This window comes from Dryobates pubescens, chromosome 4, assembly GCF_014839835.1.
Source record: "Dryobates pubescens isolate bDryPub1 chromosome 4, bDryPub1.pri, whole genome shotgun sequence".
Lineage (NCBI taxonomy): Eukaryota > Metazoa > Chordata > Aves > Piciformes > Picidae > Dryobates > Dryobates pubescens.
The window spans coordinates 25,884,355-25,900,179 of NC_071615.1; the positions used below are offsets into that span (position 1 = coordinate 25,884,355).

A 15,825-nucleotide genomic window follows, 5' to 3' on the forward strand; every position below is an offset into this window, starting at 1 on the left:
ACTTCTCCAAACCCGCCTGCACATTGTGATCCTGAGCAACAGGCTGTGGGTGCCCCTGCTTTAGCAGAAGGGTTGGATTCGACGGCCTCCAGAGGTTCCTTCCAACCCCACCGTGCCAATCCCCCTGCCGGGATCCCTGCAGGCAGCAATCCTTAATCCAGCCCCAAGGCAGCCGCAGGCCGCGCCCAGCTCCTGACGGAAGAAACCCCACACCTCCCCGCGCACGCGGCGAGCCCTCATAGGCTGCCGCGCCCAGTTGGGCCCGCCCCCTACCCCGCCTTGCGCCCGGCCCGTCGCGGCTCTCTGCCAATCCTGAAGGGTCATGACTCCTCTCACCCCGCCCCCTCCCTCCTGGCCACCTCCTCTCGGCTCCTAGGGGCGGCTTCGCCCGAAACGCGTGTCGGCCGGCGGTTGGCGGGTCCCCCGGCAGCCAATAGGGGAGCGGCAGCTCAGAGCAAGGCGTCTAATTACACGCGCGGACGGGCGCACCCCTCTGCTTCGTTCGGCCGTGCTCGTCTCCCGCCGCGGCGGCCCAAGCGCGTAGCCCGCAGCAGCTGAGCGGCAGCGGCGGCGGCGGCGGACGGGGGAGCTGGGGGCTGGCGATTGGCGGCCGCACCGCCGCGTCGCAGGTTGACAGCCAATCAGGGCCGGACGCGGTGTCCCGCGAGAGGGCGCGTCGGGCCGAAGCGACGCGGAGCGGAGCGGGCCGAGGGCGCGATGAGGCCGAGCAGGCTGTGGGTGTTGCTGCTGCTGCTGGGGCTGGCCCAGATCGCCCTCCTGGCGCGGGGGGCGGTGGCCGAGGAGGACGATGAAGGTGAGTGCGGGAGATGGGCTGTTGAGGTGGACCCTTGGGTGCCGGTGTGGAATTGAGTTGGCTGGGGCAACCCTTGGGTGCAGGGCCTAGCTCCCTCGGCGAGATCCTACTCCTCGGGGGTGCGTGGTGCCGCGGTGGTCACTAAGGGGATCCCGACCATGAGAGGTGCCGCAGGGGCCGAGTAGGCTGGCGGATCCCCGCAGGCCTCCAAGCTGAGCCGGTGGACATGAGGTGCTCGTCGCAGGTCGTTCCCTTCCATCTATGCGGGCTCCGGCCCCCTGCTGTCCTCCTGCAGGCCTCTAGTTTCCTCCCCACCTTTCTATTAGGGGCTCTGGTCGCCCCGCCCCTTAGCTCCTTTGTGTGCAGGGTTCTGGTCATCCTATTGCTCTTTTCTGTATAGGGCTCTGGTCATTCCCCCGTCGCTCCAGGGCTAAGGTCCCCATCCCGTCTCGTTTCCTCTCCACGCCGTGCAGGACTCTCGTCCGTTGTCGCTTCCCCCGCGTTCGTTTCTCTTTCACTGTGCCTGGCCCCTTCTAAACGCAGATTTTAAAGGAGCAATTAGCCACGCTACAAAAAAGCCTGTTGATTTCCAGTTTAATTATCTGAGGGAGCTCTTTTCCTTGCCCCTCAGTAGAGGGGTTCTCCATGTTTCAAACAAGATTTGTGTTTTTGCAGGAGGAAGGCTGTGTGTTGGTAGTTTGTTGGTGTCTGTTCCCATTGTCTTTGTATTTCGCTGGTGTGTGTCTTTGCCTTGCTAAAACTGGCTGAAACAGAGGTGCTCCAAGTGAAGTGCCACCACATAGGAGGCAGACATTGGAAAGTGTATCTTTTACAGGGGTTTTGAGGAATGCAGATCATGGAATCACAGTATGACAGGGCTCGGACAGGACCTTTGGAGATCATCCAGTCCAACCCCGCTGCCAAGGCAGGGTCAGCCACCACAGGTTGCCCAGGGTCACGATGTCCAGACGGGTTTGGAATCTCTCCAGAGAAGGAAGCTCCACAGCCTCTCTGGGCAGCCTGCTCCAGGGCTCCCACACCCTCACAGCAAAGAAATTTTTCCTCATGTTTAGGTGGAGATTCCTTGTTCTAGTTTGTGCCTGTTGCCCCTTATCCTGAAGATATCCATTTTTACCTGTGAAATGCAGGCCTGTGTGAAGTGAAATACATCTGCTTCACACCAAGAAAGTAGCTTTATGTAAACTGTTCAGAAGATGAAAAATTCAGATGAAACCTGACTTTTGTGCACTGTGTAGATTTAGAAGTGAAATTTGACTGGAGCAGTGAGATGGATACAATTGCAGTAAAGTCAGCTTTGATCCTCACCTTTGCATCCTGGTGAATGAGTTAGGAGTTGTCATGAAGAGGATGTGCTACAGAAAAGACTGAGGAAGACTGCTTTCATAAAAAGGCTTTGGAGTGCCCTGCAACAGGTGGCCCAGTACCCTATCAAGCTGAGTCTTAAAACTTCCCAGTGCAGGAGAATCCAACACTTTTCTTTGGGAGATGATTCCAGTATCTTACTCTTCCCATGGTGACAAATTATCTTCTGGAGTCCAATGGGAATCTCCACAGAATTAACTTTTACCCATCATCCTTTGTCTTTTCCATGGGACTCCTTGTGAAAACGAGTCTCCATCCTCCTGGTAGCCACCCTTTTACAGCATTTGTGGTTGGACTCAATGGTCTTAAAGGTCTTTTCCAGGTGAAAAAGTTCTGTGATTCTAAACCATGAGCCTGTGCCATTTTAGTGGTTCTTTTCTCAGCTGGGGAGCAGGTGGTTGGCAATCAGGAATGAGTCCCGACCTGGTGCTTAGTTTGTGAGATGCATGAGCAGAACTGGCCAGCTTTATTTCTCACAAATTCCTTTGTGTCAGGGAATGCTTGAAGCAAGTTGCTTGGAAAAGCAACAGGCTTGTGCAGCTTGCTGGGAATTCAGGCAGGGGCCAACCATGAGCACCTTGTGGTGAAACACCTCCGTGAGAACTGCTGGGCATGCATGGAAGCTCCTGCAAACTGGCTTTGTCACCAGGACAAACCCCTAAGTGTGTGACTGCTGGAGATTGGCTCCAGAAGCACTTGGCAGTTCAGCCCCTGCACTTGGCACAGAGGCAGTGACACAAGAGGCATTGTTCACTTGTAGATGGTGCTTTTAGCTGCCTCCCAGGTCAGATGAAATGGTAGGTTTCTTTTAACTGCAGTTAATGTAATTTAATCTTGGTGGCCACTGTTGTGTGATAGGTGATCTCTTCCCTCACCAGAAGCTCTAATGTTTTGGTGGTGTCTGAAGCTGGGCTCTAATCAAAATGAGGCCATTTTCTCCAGGAGCTCATTTTGTTTTTCAAGACCATATGGGCTTCTGGGTTTTAATAGTTTCTACTAGCAGAGAAAGAGCTAGAGCATTTTTTGGCATCACTTTCTCCATGGTGAGCTTATTCCTGTGGTCTGAGAACAGTGGGGGTAGGTTTATTCACTGTTTCATACCTGGACATGTCTTTATCATTCTGTATTTGTGAATACATCATAGGCATGCCTAACTTTCAAATTCCAAGTGAACTCTGAATGCTTTCAGAATTCTTGTCCTGAATAACTAACTTACCTATATGTGATTTGCTGTCATAGAATCATAGAACTGTTTCAGTTGGAAAAGGCCTCCAAGATCATCAAGTCCAATCATCAACCCAACACCACCGTGGTCATTAAACCCTGTCCCCAGGTGCCATGTCCACACATTTCTTGAGCACCTCCAAGGGATGGTGACTCCACCTCCTCTCTGGGCAGCCTGTTCCAATGCCTAACTACACTTTCAGAAAAGAATTCTTACCTAATCCAACCTAAACCTCCCCAACACAATTTCAGGCCATTTCCTCTCCTTCTATCACCTGGTATTAGAGAGAGGAGACTGACTCCCACCTCACTCCAGCATCTTTTGAGAGAGTTGTAGAGAGCAGTGAGGTCTCCCCTCAGCCTCATCCTGCTGAAGCAGCTTCTGTCTGCTTTGTCAAAAGCCAAATGAAGCTAAATAAGGAGTAGTTTTCAGCAAGAAATCTTAAAGGTTTAAATCCAAACCCTTATAAACTCCCACTGGTTGAAAGGCCCTTAGCTGCATTGCTGTTCAGTTTTCATGTGGGATGAGATGTGTATGAGAAAGTGGCTGCTCCTGGCTTTGAGTAAAGAATGGGCTGGACGGCCAGACCCAAGAAGCAGTGGGGGATGCAATTAAATCCAGTTGGCAGCTGGTCACAAGTGGATGGGAGTCCTTTGTTGGTCAGTTTAGGGTCACCTGTCCTGTCTCCTCCTCCCCACAGCTGCAGCCTTTTCCTTCCTGCACCCCAAGGTGGTACACAAGATAGAGCAGTGCCCGTGGTCTGTAGTCCAACCTTTGATGCTAACTCTCCCCATCAGTGTTGTCGTGGCCACCAGTAGCCACTGTCTGTGTAAACCCGCCCTGAGCTGTAGAAAGTGCCCCACTGAGCAGAGACTGAGTTGGGCAGTCACAGCACTGACAGAGTCAGTGCTGGCCAGGCTCACACCAGGCCATGTCTCAGTTTCCCCATTTCAACAAGATGCCTGTGGTACCTTGGTAGAGACTGTCCCATAGGTCCGTGTGCACCAGCTCCAGTTGTGTCCTCAGATTGCAAAACACAGATGGACACTTTTACTGAAATGTGGTTCTTTTAAGCTGGGTAGGTCAAACATGGGAGTCCAGCTCAGTGCAGCCTGAGGTAGCTGTCACTCTGTGGAGCAGATACTTTGCTTTTAACCATCAGATGCACATCCTTATCTGAGCAGGGCTACTTCAGTGTGCTTGAGATAATCTTATCTATGTTGCCTTTTTGCTTTGCCAGAATCTGTTGCAAAAGAAGCTGAGGAAGACAGTGATGATGATGATGATGATGAAGATGATGACGAGGATGACACAGAGGTTAAAGAGGAGAACGGTGTGTTAATCCTGAATGATGCAAACTTTGACACCTTCACTGCAGACAAGGACACTGTGCTGCTGGAGTTCTACGCACCCTGGTGAGCTTGCAGCCTCCTTGGGTGCAGGATGAGGTGGCTATTGGGGACTTCTCTGACAGGACACACTCCTAAACAGTGAGTTTGGTTTTGAAGGTTAGATAGCTGTGGCTTGGGTGCAGAAGCACAGGACTCCATTCCAGGGTAGGAGGCAGTTATGGTGGTGCCCTTTTCCCTGAGCCCTGCCATGCATCTTCACCCCTGCTCTGTGCCTGTCAGGGAACAGCAAGGGTCCCAGTGAGCCCTGGAGCAGTCATGCAGTGTGGTCTGCAGCTTGCTGTCATGTCCTTGTGCTGACTCAGTGAGAACTGATTTCATTAGGCCAACTGAACTGCTGGTTTGGTTTTTGCTTTAGTTGAAGTGAGGGTGCTGCATAGGGAAAATGGAACCTAAGCTAAGAAGAAGCTGAAGTCTGAGTAAGATCTCATTTACTACTGGGCAGGGAGGAAGAAGAAGCACAGTGTAAGGTTTGCTGGTTTGTTTTAACAGCAATTAGTGAGGTTTTTGTATGAAATGGAAATGTGCTGCCTTTTGTTGGAATGAAGGCAGAAAACCAACCTGTAAGAGGTCTGGAATGGCACAAACAGGACAGTGGTTATGGTTACCCTCTGCCTCTCCATCCTCTGACAACACTGCAAGACACCATCCTCTTGCTGAGACTGTGACCATCTGTCAGAAGGTGTCCTGTAGCAATGCAGAGCAGCAAAATACAGGCCTGGTGTGCATTGATGTGCCTGCTTGTTTCTTCCTCTGGCAGGTGTGGGCACTGTAAGCAGTTTGCTCCTGAATATGAGAAGATAGCCAAAACTCTGCAGGAAAACGACCCTCCTATTCCAGTTGCCAAGATCGATGCCACTGCAGCCACTTCGCTGGCGAGTCGTTTCGATGTCAGTGGCTACCCAACCCTCAAAATCCTGAAGAAAGGCCAACCTGTTGACTATGATGGCTCTCGGACGGAAGATGGTGAGCACCAGCCCTTGGCAATTCTCTGTAACAAAGACAGGAAGTCTGTGCTCTTGCTTCTTCATGTGACTCTGGAAGGGCTTTGATCTTGATTGAGTTCCTTAAGCAGAATACTATTATGAAGGCTGAAATTTTGTCTGTCTTCAGTTGGCTGCCTACTAGGCTGGTGGAGGGTGTGGAGATCAGGTCTGGGGAGGAGCAGCTGAGGGAACTGGGGTGGTTTAGTCTGGAGAAGCAGCAGCTGAGGGGAGACCTTCTGGGTCTCTACAGCTTTCTGAAAGGAGGTTGGGGTGAGGTGGGGATTGGTCTTTTCTCCCTAGTGTCAGGTGATAGGAGAGGAAATGGCTTGAAATTGTCCTGGGGGAGGTTTAGGTTGGATATTGGGAAAAAATTTTCTCCTGAGTAGTCAGGCATTGGAACAGGCTGCCCTGTGGTGGTGGAGTCACCATCCCTAGAAGTATTCAAGAAATGTGTGGACATGGTATCTGGTTTAATGACCATGGTGGTGTTAGATTGATGGTTGGACCTGAAGACCTTGGAGGTCTTTTCCAACCCAAACTATTCTGTGATACTATTTTAGAAGATAATTTTGCAGGTGAGGGTAGTGCTGTTCCTGATAAAAGGTTTTTAGAAACATGACTGGAAGAGGGAGTAGTCTTATCCTTGCTGAAGGATAAGCTGGTAGCAACATCTGGTCTGTGTGCTGACTGCTTCCAAAACCACTTGTTTCTTGCTTAGTGGCTGTGTCACACCTTCATTCAGAGGGGGTTCTGTTCAGTTGAAGGCCATGCTTGCCACTCTGACTTGAATCTCTTGCTACAATCACTTCACTTGCATTTGGTATACTACTGGTGTGGTACTGCAGACTTGCCAATTGGGCTGTTCAACTGTCTTTCAGCAATTGTGGCCAAGGTCAAGGAAGTTTCTGACCCCAACTGGACCCCCCCACCAGAAGCAACCCTTGTGTTGACCCAGGATAACTTTGACAACGTTGTGAATGATGCTGACATAATCCTGGTGGAATTCTATGCTCCATGGTAATCAAAGAAGCTGTCATCTGTACTTTACTAGCACAGCTGGGATGAGCACACTTGGTGACCCTGCCTTCTGTTGTGCTGCTTCTTTAATGGTTGGGCTCGATCTTAAAGGTCTTTTTCAGCCCAAACGATTCTGTGATTCTCAAGAGGCTTTCTTCCTGCCCATGTGTGTAGCTCTGGTGTATCATAGTTCCAGTCTGGAGGTAGGATCACAGCACAACTTACTCAAAGGCACAACTGGGTCTGTGTCTTAACAAAGGATGGCCTCCACAGCTTCACTAAAGATTCTCTCCTATAAATTGGTCAGTTTAGAACATGCTGAGAAATACTGAAACCAAGAGGCAGTTGGTCCTCAGTTTTTATAAAAAGGCCTCTAAAAAATGAAGCTACATCTATGAATGTGGGGCCAGACATAGAGGCTAGCTGCAGATTGGAGAGACAAGGCTTCCTTGACTGAAGTGTCCTCTGTAGACAGAGCAGCCTCATTTCTGCTTTCTGCCAGAAGACTTAACCTCTTCTGCTTCAGAGGTAAGAGGTACCTAGCAGGACTCATGGCTTGTAAGAACTGTCTTTCTCTTCTCTAGGTGTGGCCACTGCAAAAGGCTTGCTCCAGAGTACGAGAAGGCTGCCCAGGAGCTCAGCCAGCGCACGCCTCCGATTCCCCTGGCTAAAGTCGACGCCACTGCAGAGACTGAGCTGGCAAAGAGGTTTGATGTCAGTGGCTACCCAACTCTGAAGATATTCCGCAAGGGCAAACCTTATGACTACAATGGTCCTCGGGAAAAATACGGTATTGCAGCTCCTCTTGCTTTGGATTTTCTGAGAGATTGACTGCAGATGTTTTGATGTCTCTGTGGCAAAACAAACCCATGAATGCTCCAGGCTTGGGGCAGAGTGGCCAGCAGAAAAGGACCTGAGGATGTTGATGGACAGCTGGCTGAAGATGAGCCAGTTTGTGTCCAAGTGGCCAGAAAAGCCACCAGTATCATGCCCTGGATCAGTAATGGTGTGACCAGAAGGACCAAGGAGGAAGGGATTGTTCCCCTGTCCTTAGTACTGTCAAAGCCACACCTTGAGTATGGGTGCAGTTTTGGGGTCCTCACTACAAGAAAAACATTGAGGTGCTGGAGCATGTGCAGAGAAGGGCAATAAAGCTGGTGAAGGGTATGGAGAACAGGTCTGGTGAGGAGTGGCTGATGGAACTGGGGCTGTTTAGTTGAGAGAAAAGGAGAGTGCAGGGAGACCTTCTGGTTCTCTACAACTCCCTGAAAGGAGGATGTAGTGAGGGGGGTGTTGCTCTCTTCTCCCTACTAACAAGTGAGGGGATGAGAGGAAATGGCCTCAAGTCACACCAGAGGAGGTTTAGGTTGGTGGTTAGAAGAAACTTGTACACTGAAAAGGTTCTTAAAGACTGGCACAGTCTGCCCAGGGAGGTGGTTGAATCCCCATCCCTGGAGGTGTTTCAGAGACAGAATTGTGATACTGAGGGACATGGTTTAGCAGCAGAGTTAGAATTAGAGAATGGCTGGACTTGATGATCTTAAAGGTCTTCTCCAGCTGAAACAATTCTATGACTTGCAGACTTGTTAACATCGTAGCAGGGGCAGCTGTGGAAACCTCCAAACCTGTGATCTCATACCTCTGTAGGTCTGTGTGTCTCTGTAACAGCTTGTGGTGGTGCTACAGCTCCTTCTAATGTGAAGAAAGTTCAGTCCACAGAGTTGAGCAGTGGCAGTGTGAGTAAATGAACAGCTTTGATTTGCACTGGAACGCACCGTAAGTGCTGACAAGGTGCTCAGTATTTGGGTTTAATAAAAGAGAAGACTTAAGCCTGTCTGAGTGGAACTTTGGCTCATATCAGTGCCAGGAGACAGCGAAGGGTCTGGAAGCTCAGAAAGGAGGATCACTTGGAAAATCAGCTGCTACCCATAGAACCTGTGCTTGGTTGAGTCTTCTGAAACCAACCTAGAGGAGAATACCCAGAACTGCAGCTTGAAAAGCTTGGACTGAGTTCTTGCTTATTTGGTCTTCTAGTTACCATGCGAAGACTGCACAGAAAGAAAGGTGTCCATGGGAAGTGTGGTATCAAACAGCGCTGCAGAGCGATGCCTGACTCTTTCCCTTCAAGAAATGTTCTAAGCAGCTTTCTGAGGATGGGTTTCTCTTACAGGTATTGTCGACTATATGATTGAACAGGCTGGTCCTCCATCCAAACAGATTCAGGCTGCCAAGCAGGTACAGGAATTTCTGAAGGATGGTGATGATGTCATCATCATTGGTATCTTCGGTGGAGAGGATGACAAAGCCTATCAGCTCTATCAGGAAGCAGGTAAGGAGTGTTTTAAAATACTAATGAAATCTATGCTTTGTTGGCATCCCACCCGGGGCTTTGGACACAGAGAGATCTCTTGTTTGTACTCTAGTTTAGTGAGGAGTAAAAGGAAGAAGAAAGGGTGATCTGCTTTGACTCAGGAAAAAAATCTCACACCAAATTTTAAGGATACAGCTCAAGTATCAGCCATGCCATTCACATGAGAGACTTCCTCTTGGAACTGGTACCCTAAAAACTGCCAAATGGAGTGGGGAGAAAATTCCCAGTTTAGGAACAAACTGCCATTTCTTGCCCCCTTTCCATTTGCTATGGCTTGCTTTGTATCTGACAGTTGCAGAAGCTGGGCTTTAATGAACTTATTTGGGGTTGGGGGGAAGCCTGAAGAAAGCTAAACTGATCTAGAGGTGTATGGTGATTGTAAGCCACGGTTATTAAAACCCCTTTGACATGACACAGTGGCAGTCCTGTGACTTGATGCACTCAGTCTCGTGACTGAATCAGTTGCAGCCGCTCTTGGTTTCTGTCAGAGCCTTGAGAAGGGCATAGTGGACAATTCTCCTCCCTTGGCTATGCCTGCTTCTGGGGCCACCATTGTTTATAGTTGGATTAGGAGCTGATTTGGTTGCTTCAGCATGGCAAGATACACAACTGTTTCCCAGGCTGCCCCAAAGCAAACAGATTGACTGGGTGACCTTGTGGATTCTTTTCCAGCTCTGCTTTCTCTTATCTGGGAGGAAGCCAAGAGGTAGGAGACTGACAAACAAATGTCTATGTTTTGGAAGCTGTTCAGAGTTTTGAAATATGTAGTATAGCTCATCAAAGAGATAGGTTGTTGAACATCATTCACATAGTGCTACTCCAGCTGTATGTGTTTGTACAAGCTTCTCACCCTATGTGAGACTCTGGGTTGCTCCATGTTCCATTGAGAATGGAAAGAGAGTTTCCCTGCAGTGCAGTCTCCAGATTTTCAGTTGGAAGCTATCAGTTCACTTCTTGATGACCTTTCCTTTTCCACAACCTTCATTTTCCAGCTAATGGCTTAAGAGAAGATTACAAGTTCCACCACACGTTCAGCAATGAGATTGCAAAACTACTGAAAACATCTCCAGGAAAACTGGTTGTCATGCAACCAGAAAAATTTCAGTCAAAGCATGAGGCCAAGATGCATGTTTTGGATCTTAAAGTGAGTAACTAGTCCAGAGCTAGAAAGTTTGTGAGCAGATTGAAGGTTCTCTTTCTTTGCAGGTATGAGCAGTGGGCATCTTCCTGTTGGAAGTACTCCACTAGATCTCTGAGGAGATTTGTTTTGTCCCTTTACTCTTGAGTGGGTCCAGTGGGGGCCACAAAGATGATCAGAGGGCTGGAGCACCACTCCTCTGAAGACAGGTGGAAGGAGCTGGGGCTGTTCAGCCTGGGGAAGAGAAGGCTTCAGGGAGACCTTAGAGCAGTCTTCCAGAAGAGCTGGAGAGGGACTTTTTACAAAGGCATGTAATTACAGGTCATGGGCTTAATGGCTTCAAACTGGAAAAATCTGGATTTAGGTGAGACATTAGGAAGAAATTCTTCCCCCTGAGGGTGGTGAGGCACTGGAATGGGTTGCCTAGAGAAGTTGTGATGCCCTCTCCCTGGAGGTGTTCAGTGCCTGATTGGATGAGGCCTTGAGCAATCTGGTCTAGTGGAAGGTTATGGCAGGGTGGTTGGAACTAGATGATCTTTAAGGTTCCTTCTAACCCAAACCATTCTATGAAATCATATTTCTTTCTTTGAGAAAGCTTCATGAAATTAGCCCAGGGGTTACCTAGGCAAATAATAATTCTCCATGCCCAGATTCGGTGTAAGAGCAGAACACTAAAACTATCTTCAGTGCTCAGGGTTCTGAAGACTATGGTGACAGCATTGTCTATGACATGTCCCTCTTTCTCAGTCATGCACACATCACTATTAGCTTTCAGTAGAGAGCAGCAAAAATGCCACTGAAATCCCTTTGTTTGAGCTTCTCTTTCCCAATTGTTTTCAAACCCAGGACTCTACAGATGGGTCAGAGATTAAAGAGCACGTGCTCAAACATGCTTTGCCTCTGGTTGGTCACCGCAAGCCTTCCAATGATGCCAAAAGATTCTCCAAGCGTCCTCTAGTAGTTGTCTACTACTCGGTAGACTTCAGCTTCGACTATCGTGTTGGTGAGTTACTCATGCTTACCAGTGCCCCACTTGAGGAGGAAGCAAGTGGTGGCCACCAAGACACTGCTAATCCTGTTGTGCTCTGGTTTTTCAGCTACACAGTACTGGAGAGGCAAAGTCCTGGAAGTGGCCAAAGACTTCCCTGAGTACGTGTTTGCGGTTTCTGATGAGGAAGATTATTCTTCTGAAATAAAAGATCTGGGCCTGCTGGAGAGTGGGGAGGATGTCAATGTGGCCATTCTGGATGAAGGAGGCAAGAAGTATGCCATGGAGCCAGAGGAGTTTGACTCTGATGTGCTCAGGCAGTTTGTAATGGCATTCAAAAAAGGTAAAACTTCTAAAGCGGGGTTCTCTGAGCTGTGTGCTTTGGCTTCCCTTTGCTTGCCAAGAATTTTTGCTGAGGCAGTAGCTATAAAAGGGAAGTTTAGATTGGATATTAGGAAAAATTTTCTTTCCTGCAAGAGTGGTGAGGCATTGGAAGAGTCTGTCCAGCATGGTGGTGCAGTCACCATCCCTAGAAGTGTTCAAGAAATGTGTGAACATAGCAACTGGGACATGGTTTAGTGGGCATAGTGATCTTAGGTTGATGGTTGGACTCAATGGTCTTGGAGGTCTTTCCCAACAAACACACTTCTATGGTTCTATGATTCTAACCCTCAGCAAGTCTAGAGGGCTGTTGCAGCTTTGAAGTGTGAGCTGCTTGTTCATATTTGGGACCAATACAACAAACCATCATCTACTGCAGTGTGAGTGGGCAGCCATGAGCAGAGACAGGAGGGTTCTAGGCCTGTTGCCCCATTTCACAAAGGGATTGTGCCAACACATGCCCAGCAAGCTGACCTGTACTTTATGCAGACCTGCTTTTATTCCTGGTGCCAGGCTTCCCCCTTTTCTCCCTGGAAGAGATCAGAAGGATGACTTTGACCACATCCTAACCATGCTCTGTGTTTCACTTCCTCCTAGGAAAACTGAAGCCTATTGTGAAGTCCCAGCCAGTGCCAAAAACCAACAAAGGGCCTGTGAAGGTGGTGGTGGGTAAAACATTTGATGCCATAGTCATGGATCCCAAGAATGATGTTCTCATTGAGTTCTATGCCCCATGGTGTGGACACTGCAAGAAGCTAGAGCCAGTGTATACTGAGCTGGGCAGAAAGTACAAGAGCGAGAAGCACCTGGTGATTGCCAAGATGGATGCCACTGCCAACGACGTGCCCAGCGACCGCTACAAAGTGGAGGGGTTCCCCACCATCTACTTTGCTCCGAGGGACAAGAAGAACAACCCCATTAAATTTGAAGGTGGGGACAGAGATTTAGAGCACTTGAGCAAATTTATAGAGGAGCATGCAACAAAACTCTCCAGAACAAAAGAAGAGCTTTAGATGGGATGGGAGTGGTGAAGAAAAGCCCTCGGTGTGCTGTAGGGAGAAGCAAGTTCCTGACACAGCTCAAGCTAGAGAAGGCTTGAGCAGCTGGAGCCAGGAAATTATTGAGCTGTAAGGAAATTGCAGTACTTTTTGGTTTTCATGTATGGCAGAAGAGATTCTTTGGACACTGAACTTCTCTGACACAAATGTCTTCAGTTAGTTACTGTATGAACTTTTGGAGAAAAATACAGCTTTTATTTTTTGTGACTATCTTGAGCTTGATTCTTTGACTCCAATGCAACTGTTAAGAGATGTTAGCAAAAAGAGAACCAGATCCCTCTGCTGAACAGATTGTTTGTCTTATTTGGTGGCATGATTACAGCGTGGAGCAGTGGTTTGAGCCAGTCTGTCTTGTGTGATAGTTCTGTGTACCTTTGTGTGGAATCAAAGAATCATTTTGGTTGGAAAAGACCTTTCAGATCATCCAGTCCAACCATTCTCTACCAAATCTGGGGCTAAACCATGTCCCTCAGTACAATATCTCTGCATCTTTGAGACACCTCCAGGGTGGGAATTCAGCATACTCCCTGGGAAGCCTGTTCCAGTGTTGGGGAACTCCTATAGTGAAGAAGTTGCTTCCATATCCAACCTAAACCTCCACTGGTACAACTTCAGGCCACTTTCCCTTGTCATTGTTCCTAAGGGGAAGAGACCAACTCTACACAGAGCAAAGTGTCCCCTTTCCTCTCCTTTCCTCCAAGCTAAATGGCCCAAGTTCACTCAACTGCTCTTTGCCAGACCTGCTCTCCAGGCCATTCTCCAGCTTCATTGCCCTTCTCTGGGCACTCCCCAGCACCTGAATTGTCTTTGTTGGAGTGAAGGGCCCAAAACTGAACACAGTACTCAAAAGTGTGGCCTCACCAGTGCTGAGTCCAGGGGAGCAATCCATTCCCTGGTCCTGCTGGCCACACTGTTGCTGATTCAGACCAGGATGCTGTTGGCTGCCTCCAAGTTTTGGGACACTTACTCCAAAAAAAGATATTGAGGTGCTGGAGTGCATCCAGAGAAGGGCAGTGAAGCTGGAGAAGTTGTCTGGAGTACAACAGAAGTGTCTGGTGATGAGCAGCTGAGGGAACTAGAATTGTTTATCTTGGAAGAAAGGGGACAAATTCTCACTCTCTACAGCTCCCTGAAAGGAGGGTGGGGTGAGGTGGGTGTCAGTCTCTTCTCCCAGGTCGCAAGTGACAGGGTGAGAGGACATGGCCTGAAATTGTGCAAGGGGAGGTTTAGATTGGAGATGAGGGACAATTTCTCCACTGCAAGTATGGCCAGACATTGGAACAGGCTGCCCACAACAGTGATGGAGTGCTCATCCCTGGAAATGTTCGAAAAACATGTAGGTAAGATGCTGAGGATAGAGTTTAGTGGTGGACTGGGCAGTGTTGAGTTGGACTCAGTGAACTTTGAGGTCTTTTCCAGCCTCTATGATTCTGCAAACAACTGGGTTTACATTGTTCCACTGTGCTGTTCATGACCCTTTCCAGTATTGCTTTCTGTACCACGCCTGAATGTCTGGCCAAGCTCCACACCCATAGTACTGTCTTGTCTTGGCAGAGACTAGGTGAGAATGTGGGCATGGAAGGACTTGGGTCTGGAAGGGCATGGCTGTCCTCCAGATTAATTTCTGCATAGAGGAAGGAAGAGACCTGCTCTGTGAATGCCCATGGGTCTTTACCTGAAATGCCAGTTGCAGTTGCAGAGATGTTTGTTCAAATCCCAAGCTATTTGTGGCTTCATTGACAGAAAGGGAAAGGAGGTGAAGATGAATTTAAACCAGCCATGCAAAAATATTCCACAGCCCATGACCCCATCTGAGGTGAAGGGTCTGGAGAACAGGGCTTGTGTGAAGCAGCTGAGGGAACAGGGGTTGTTTAGTCTAGAGGAGGCTGAGGGGAGATCTGGCTCTCTGCAACTACCTGACAGGAGGTTGCAGGCAGGTGGGGTGTGGTCTCCCCTTAGTAACAAGTGGAGAGGATATGGCCGCAGTTGCACTGGGGGAGGTTTAGATTAGGCATTAGAAGTAGTTCCCTTTTTTTCTTGGAGAGCTCTGTACTGGACGAAGTACTTCAGCTGTGGCCACACTAGGGCAGAGTAGAGGGGGAGGGAGACTGTCCCTTGACCTGCTGCCTGCACTCCTCTTAAGGCACTCCAGAATAGTGGAGGGCATGTTGCCTACCACTTGCCATGTGCTGTAACTGGCTGCAATTCCTTTCATTTCATTTATGCACTGTTTTCTCAGCCACACCCTTCTTAATGCACCCCAGATCTTTGGCTTTGCTTTTGCACCTACCAGAAAGTTCCCCTCCAAAAACTTACTCCATGCTTGTTAGACAAAACTTCTTCCAATGCCTGAAGCATCAGCATCTCTGGTGTTGGCCTGTAGACTGGGAGCTGCAACCTGCCTCTCCTTGGGCTGGGGGCAGGTGTGGCAGGACTTAGTGTATAGCAAAGGGTAAAAGACGAACAAGCCAGAGGAGTTCTGGGGATCAGGAGCACCCTCCCCAGTGTTCTGGCAGTTCAGCAGCTGCCCAGCCCTACTCCAGCCATAAGTCTTCTCCCAGCTGCACAGCAGCACTTCCCTCACCCTGCCCTTGAGTGTGCCCTGGTCCCCCCACCAGCACCAAGGTGCTGGGCTGGGGCAGCCCCCACTGTGTCAATGTCTTTCCTGTCCTGGGGAGACCAGAATGGAACACACGCTGACGCACCAAATGAGAGTGGAGAGCATTGTCTTGTTTGCCTTTTTGTTTTTAAAGAAGCAATTAAAAGCTTTTAATAAAAAGGTGATGACCAGTGACGTCTGGCGGCCTCCACCAGGGTCCCTCAGACCTCACTGGAGACCACGGGAGCGGCCGGAGCTTGTTGTGCTCCCCTGGCCCCACGGCCAGGCTCCAACAGCCTGCGCGGAGCTGCAGGTAAGTCCCAACAGGCTCCGACGATGGACCGTGTTCCATGGTCCCCGCCTCTCTGACGGGCTCCGACGTCCTCTACTGGTATTCGGCGGTCCCTGACGCCCTCCGATGGTCACTGACCCTTTCCTTGGCTCTCCGAAGCTCTC

At 49.3% G+C, this 15,825-nt stretch overlaps 1 protein-coding gene across 1 annotated transcript; it reads left to right on the forward strand.

The window, feature by feature from the left end:
- The first annotated feature begins 572 nt into the window (after positions 1-572).
- PDIA4 (protein disulfide isomerase family A member 4) lies at positions 573-13,560 on the forward strand. Its single transcript, XM_054160965.1, has 10 exons — positions 573-814; positions 4,663-4,837; positions 5,592-5,797; positions 6,696-6,834; positions 7,419-7,624; positions 9,005-9,163; positions 10,198-10,349; positions 11,190-11,346; positions 11,441-11,674; positions 12,310-13,560. The coding sequence occupies exons 1-10, from the start codon at positions 718-720 to the stop codon at positions 12,723-12,725; spliced, it is 1,941 nt and encodes a 646-aa protein (XP_054016940.1). The 5' UTR covers positions 573-717; the 3' UTR covers positions 12,726-13,560.
- Positions 13,561-15,825: the final 2,265 nt, after the last annotated feature.

Excerpts from the sequence above, each read along its gene's own strand:
- PDIA4 (XM_054160965.1), top strand. The coding sequence starts at position 718 with ATGAGGCCGAGCAGGCTGTGGGTGTTGCTGCTGCTGCTGGGGCTGGCC. Across the intron at positions 815-4,662 it reads GGCCGAGGAGGACGATGAAG|AATCTGTTGCAAAAGAAGCT; the intron begins GTGAGTGCGGGA and ends TTGCTTTGCCAG. Across the intron at positions 11,675-12,309 it reads TGTAATGGCATTCAAAAAAG|GAAAACTGAAGCCTATTGTG; the intron begins GTAAAACTTCTA and ends ACTTCCTCCTAG.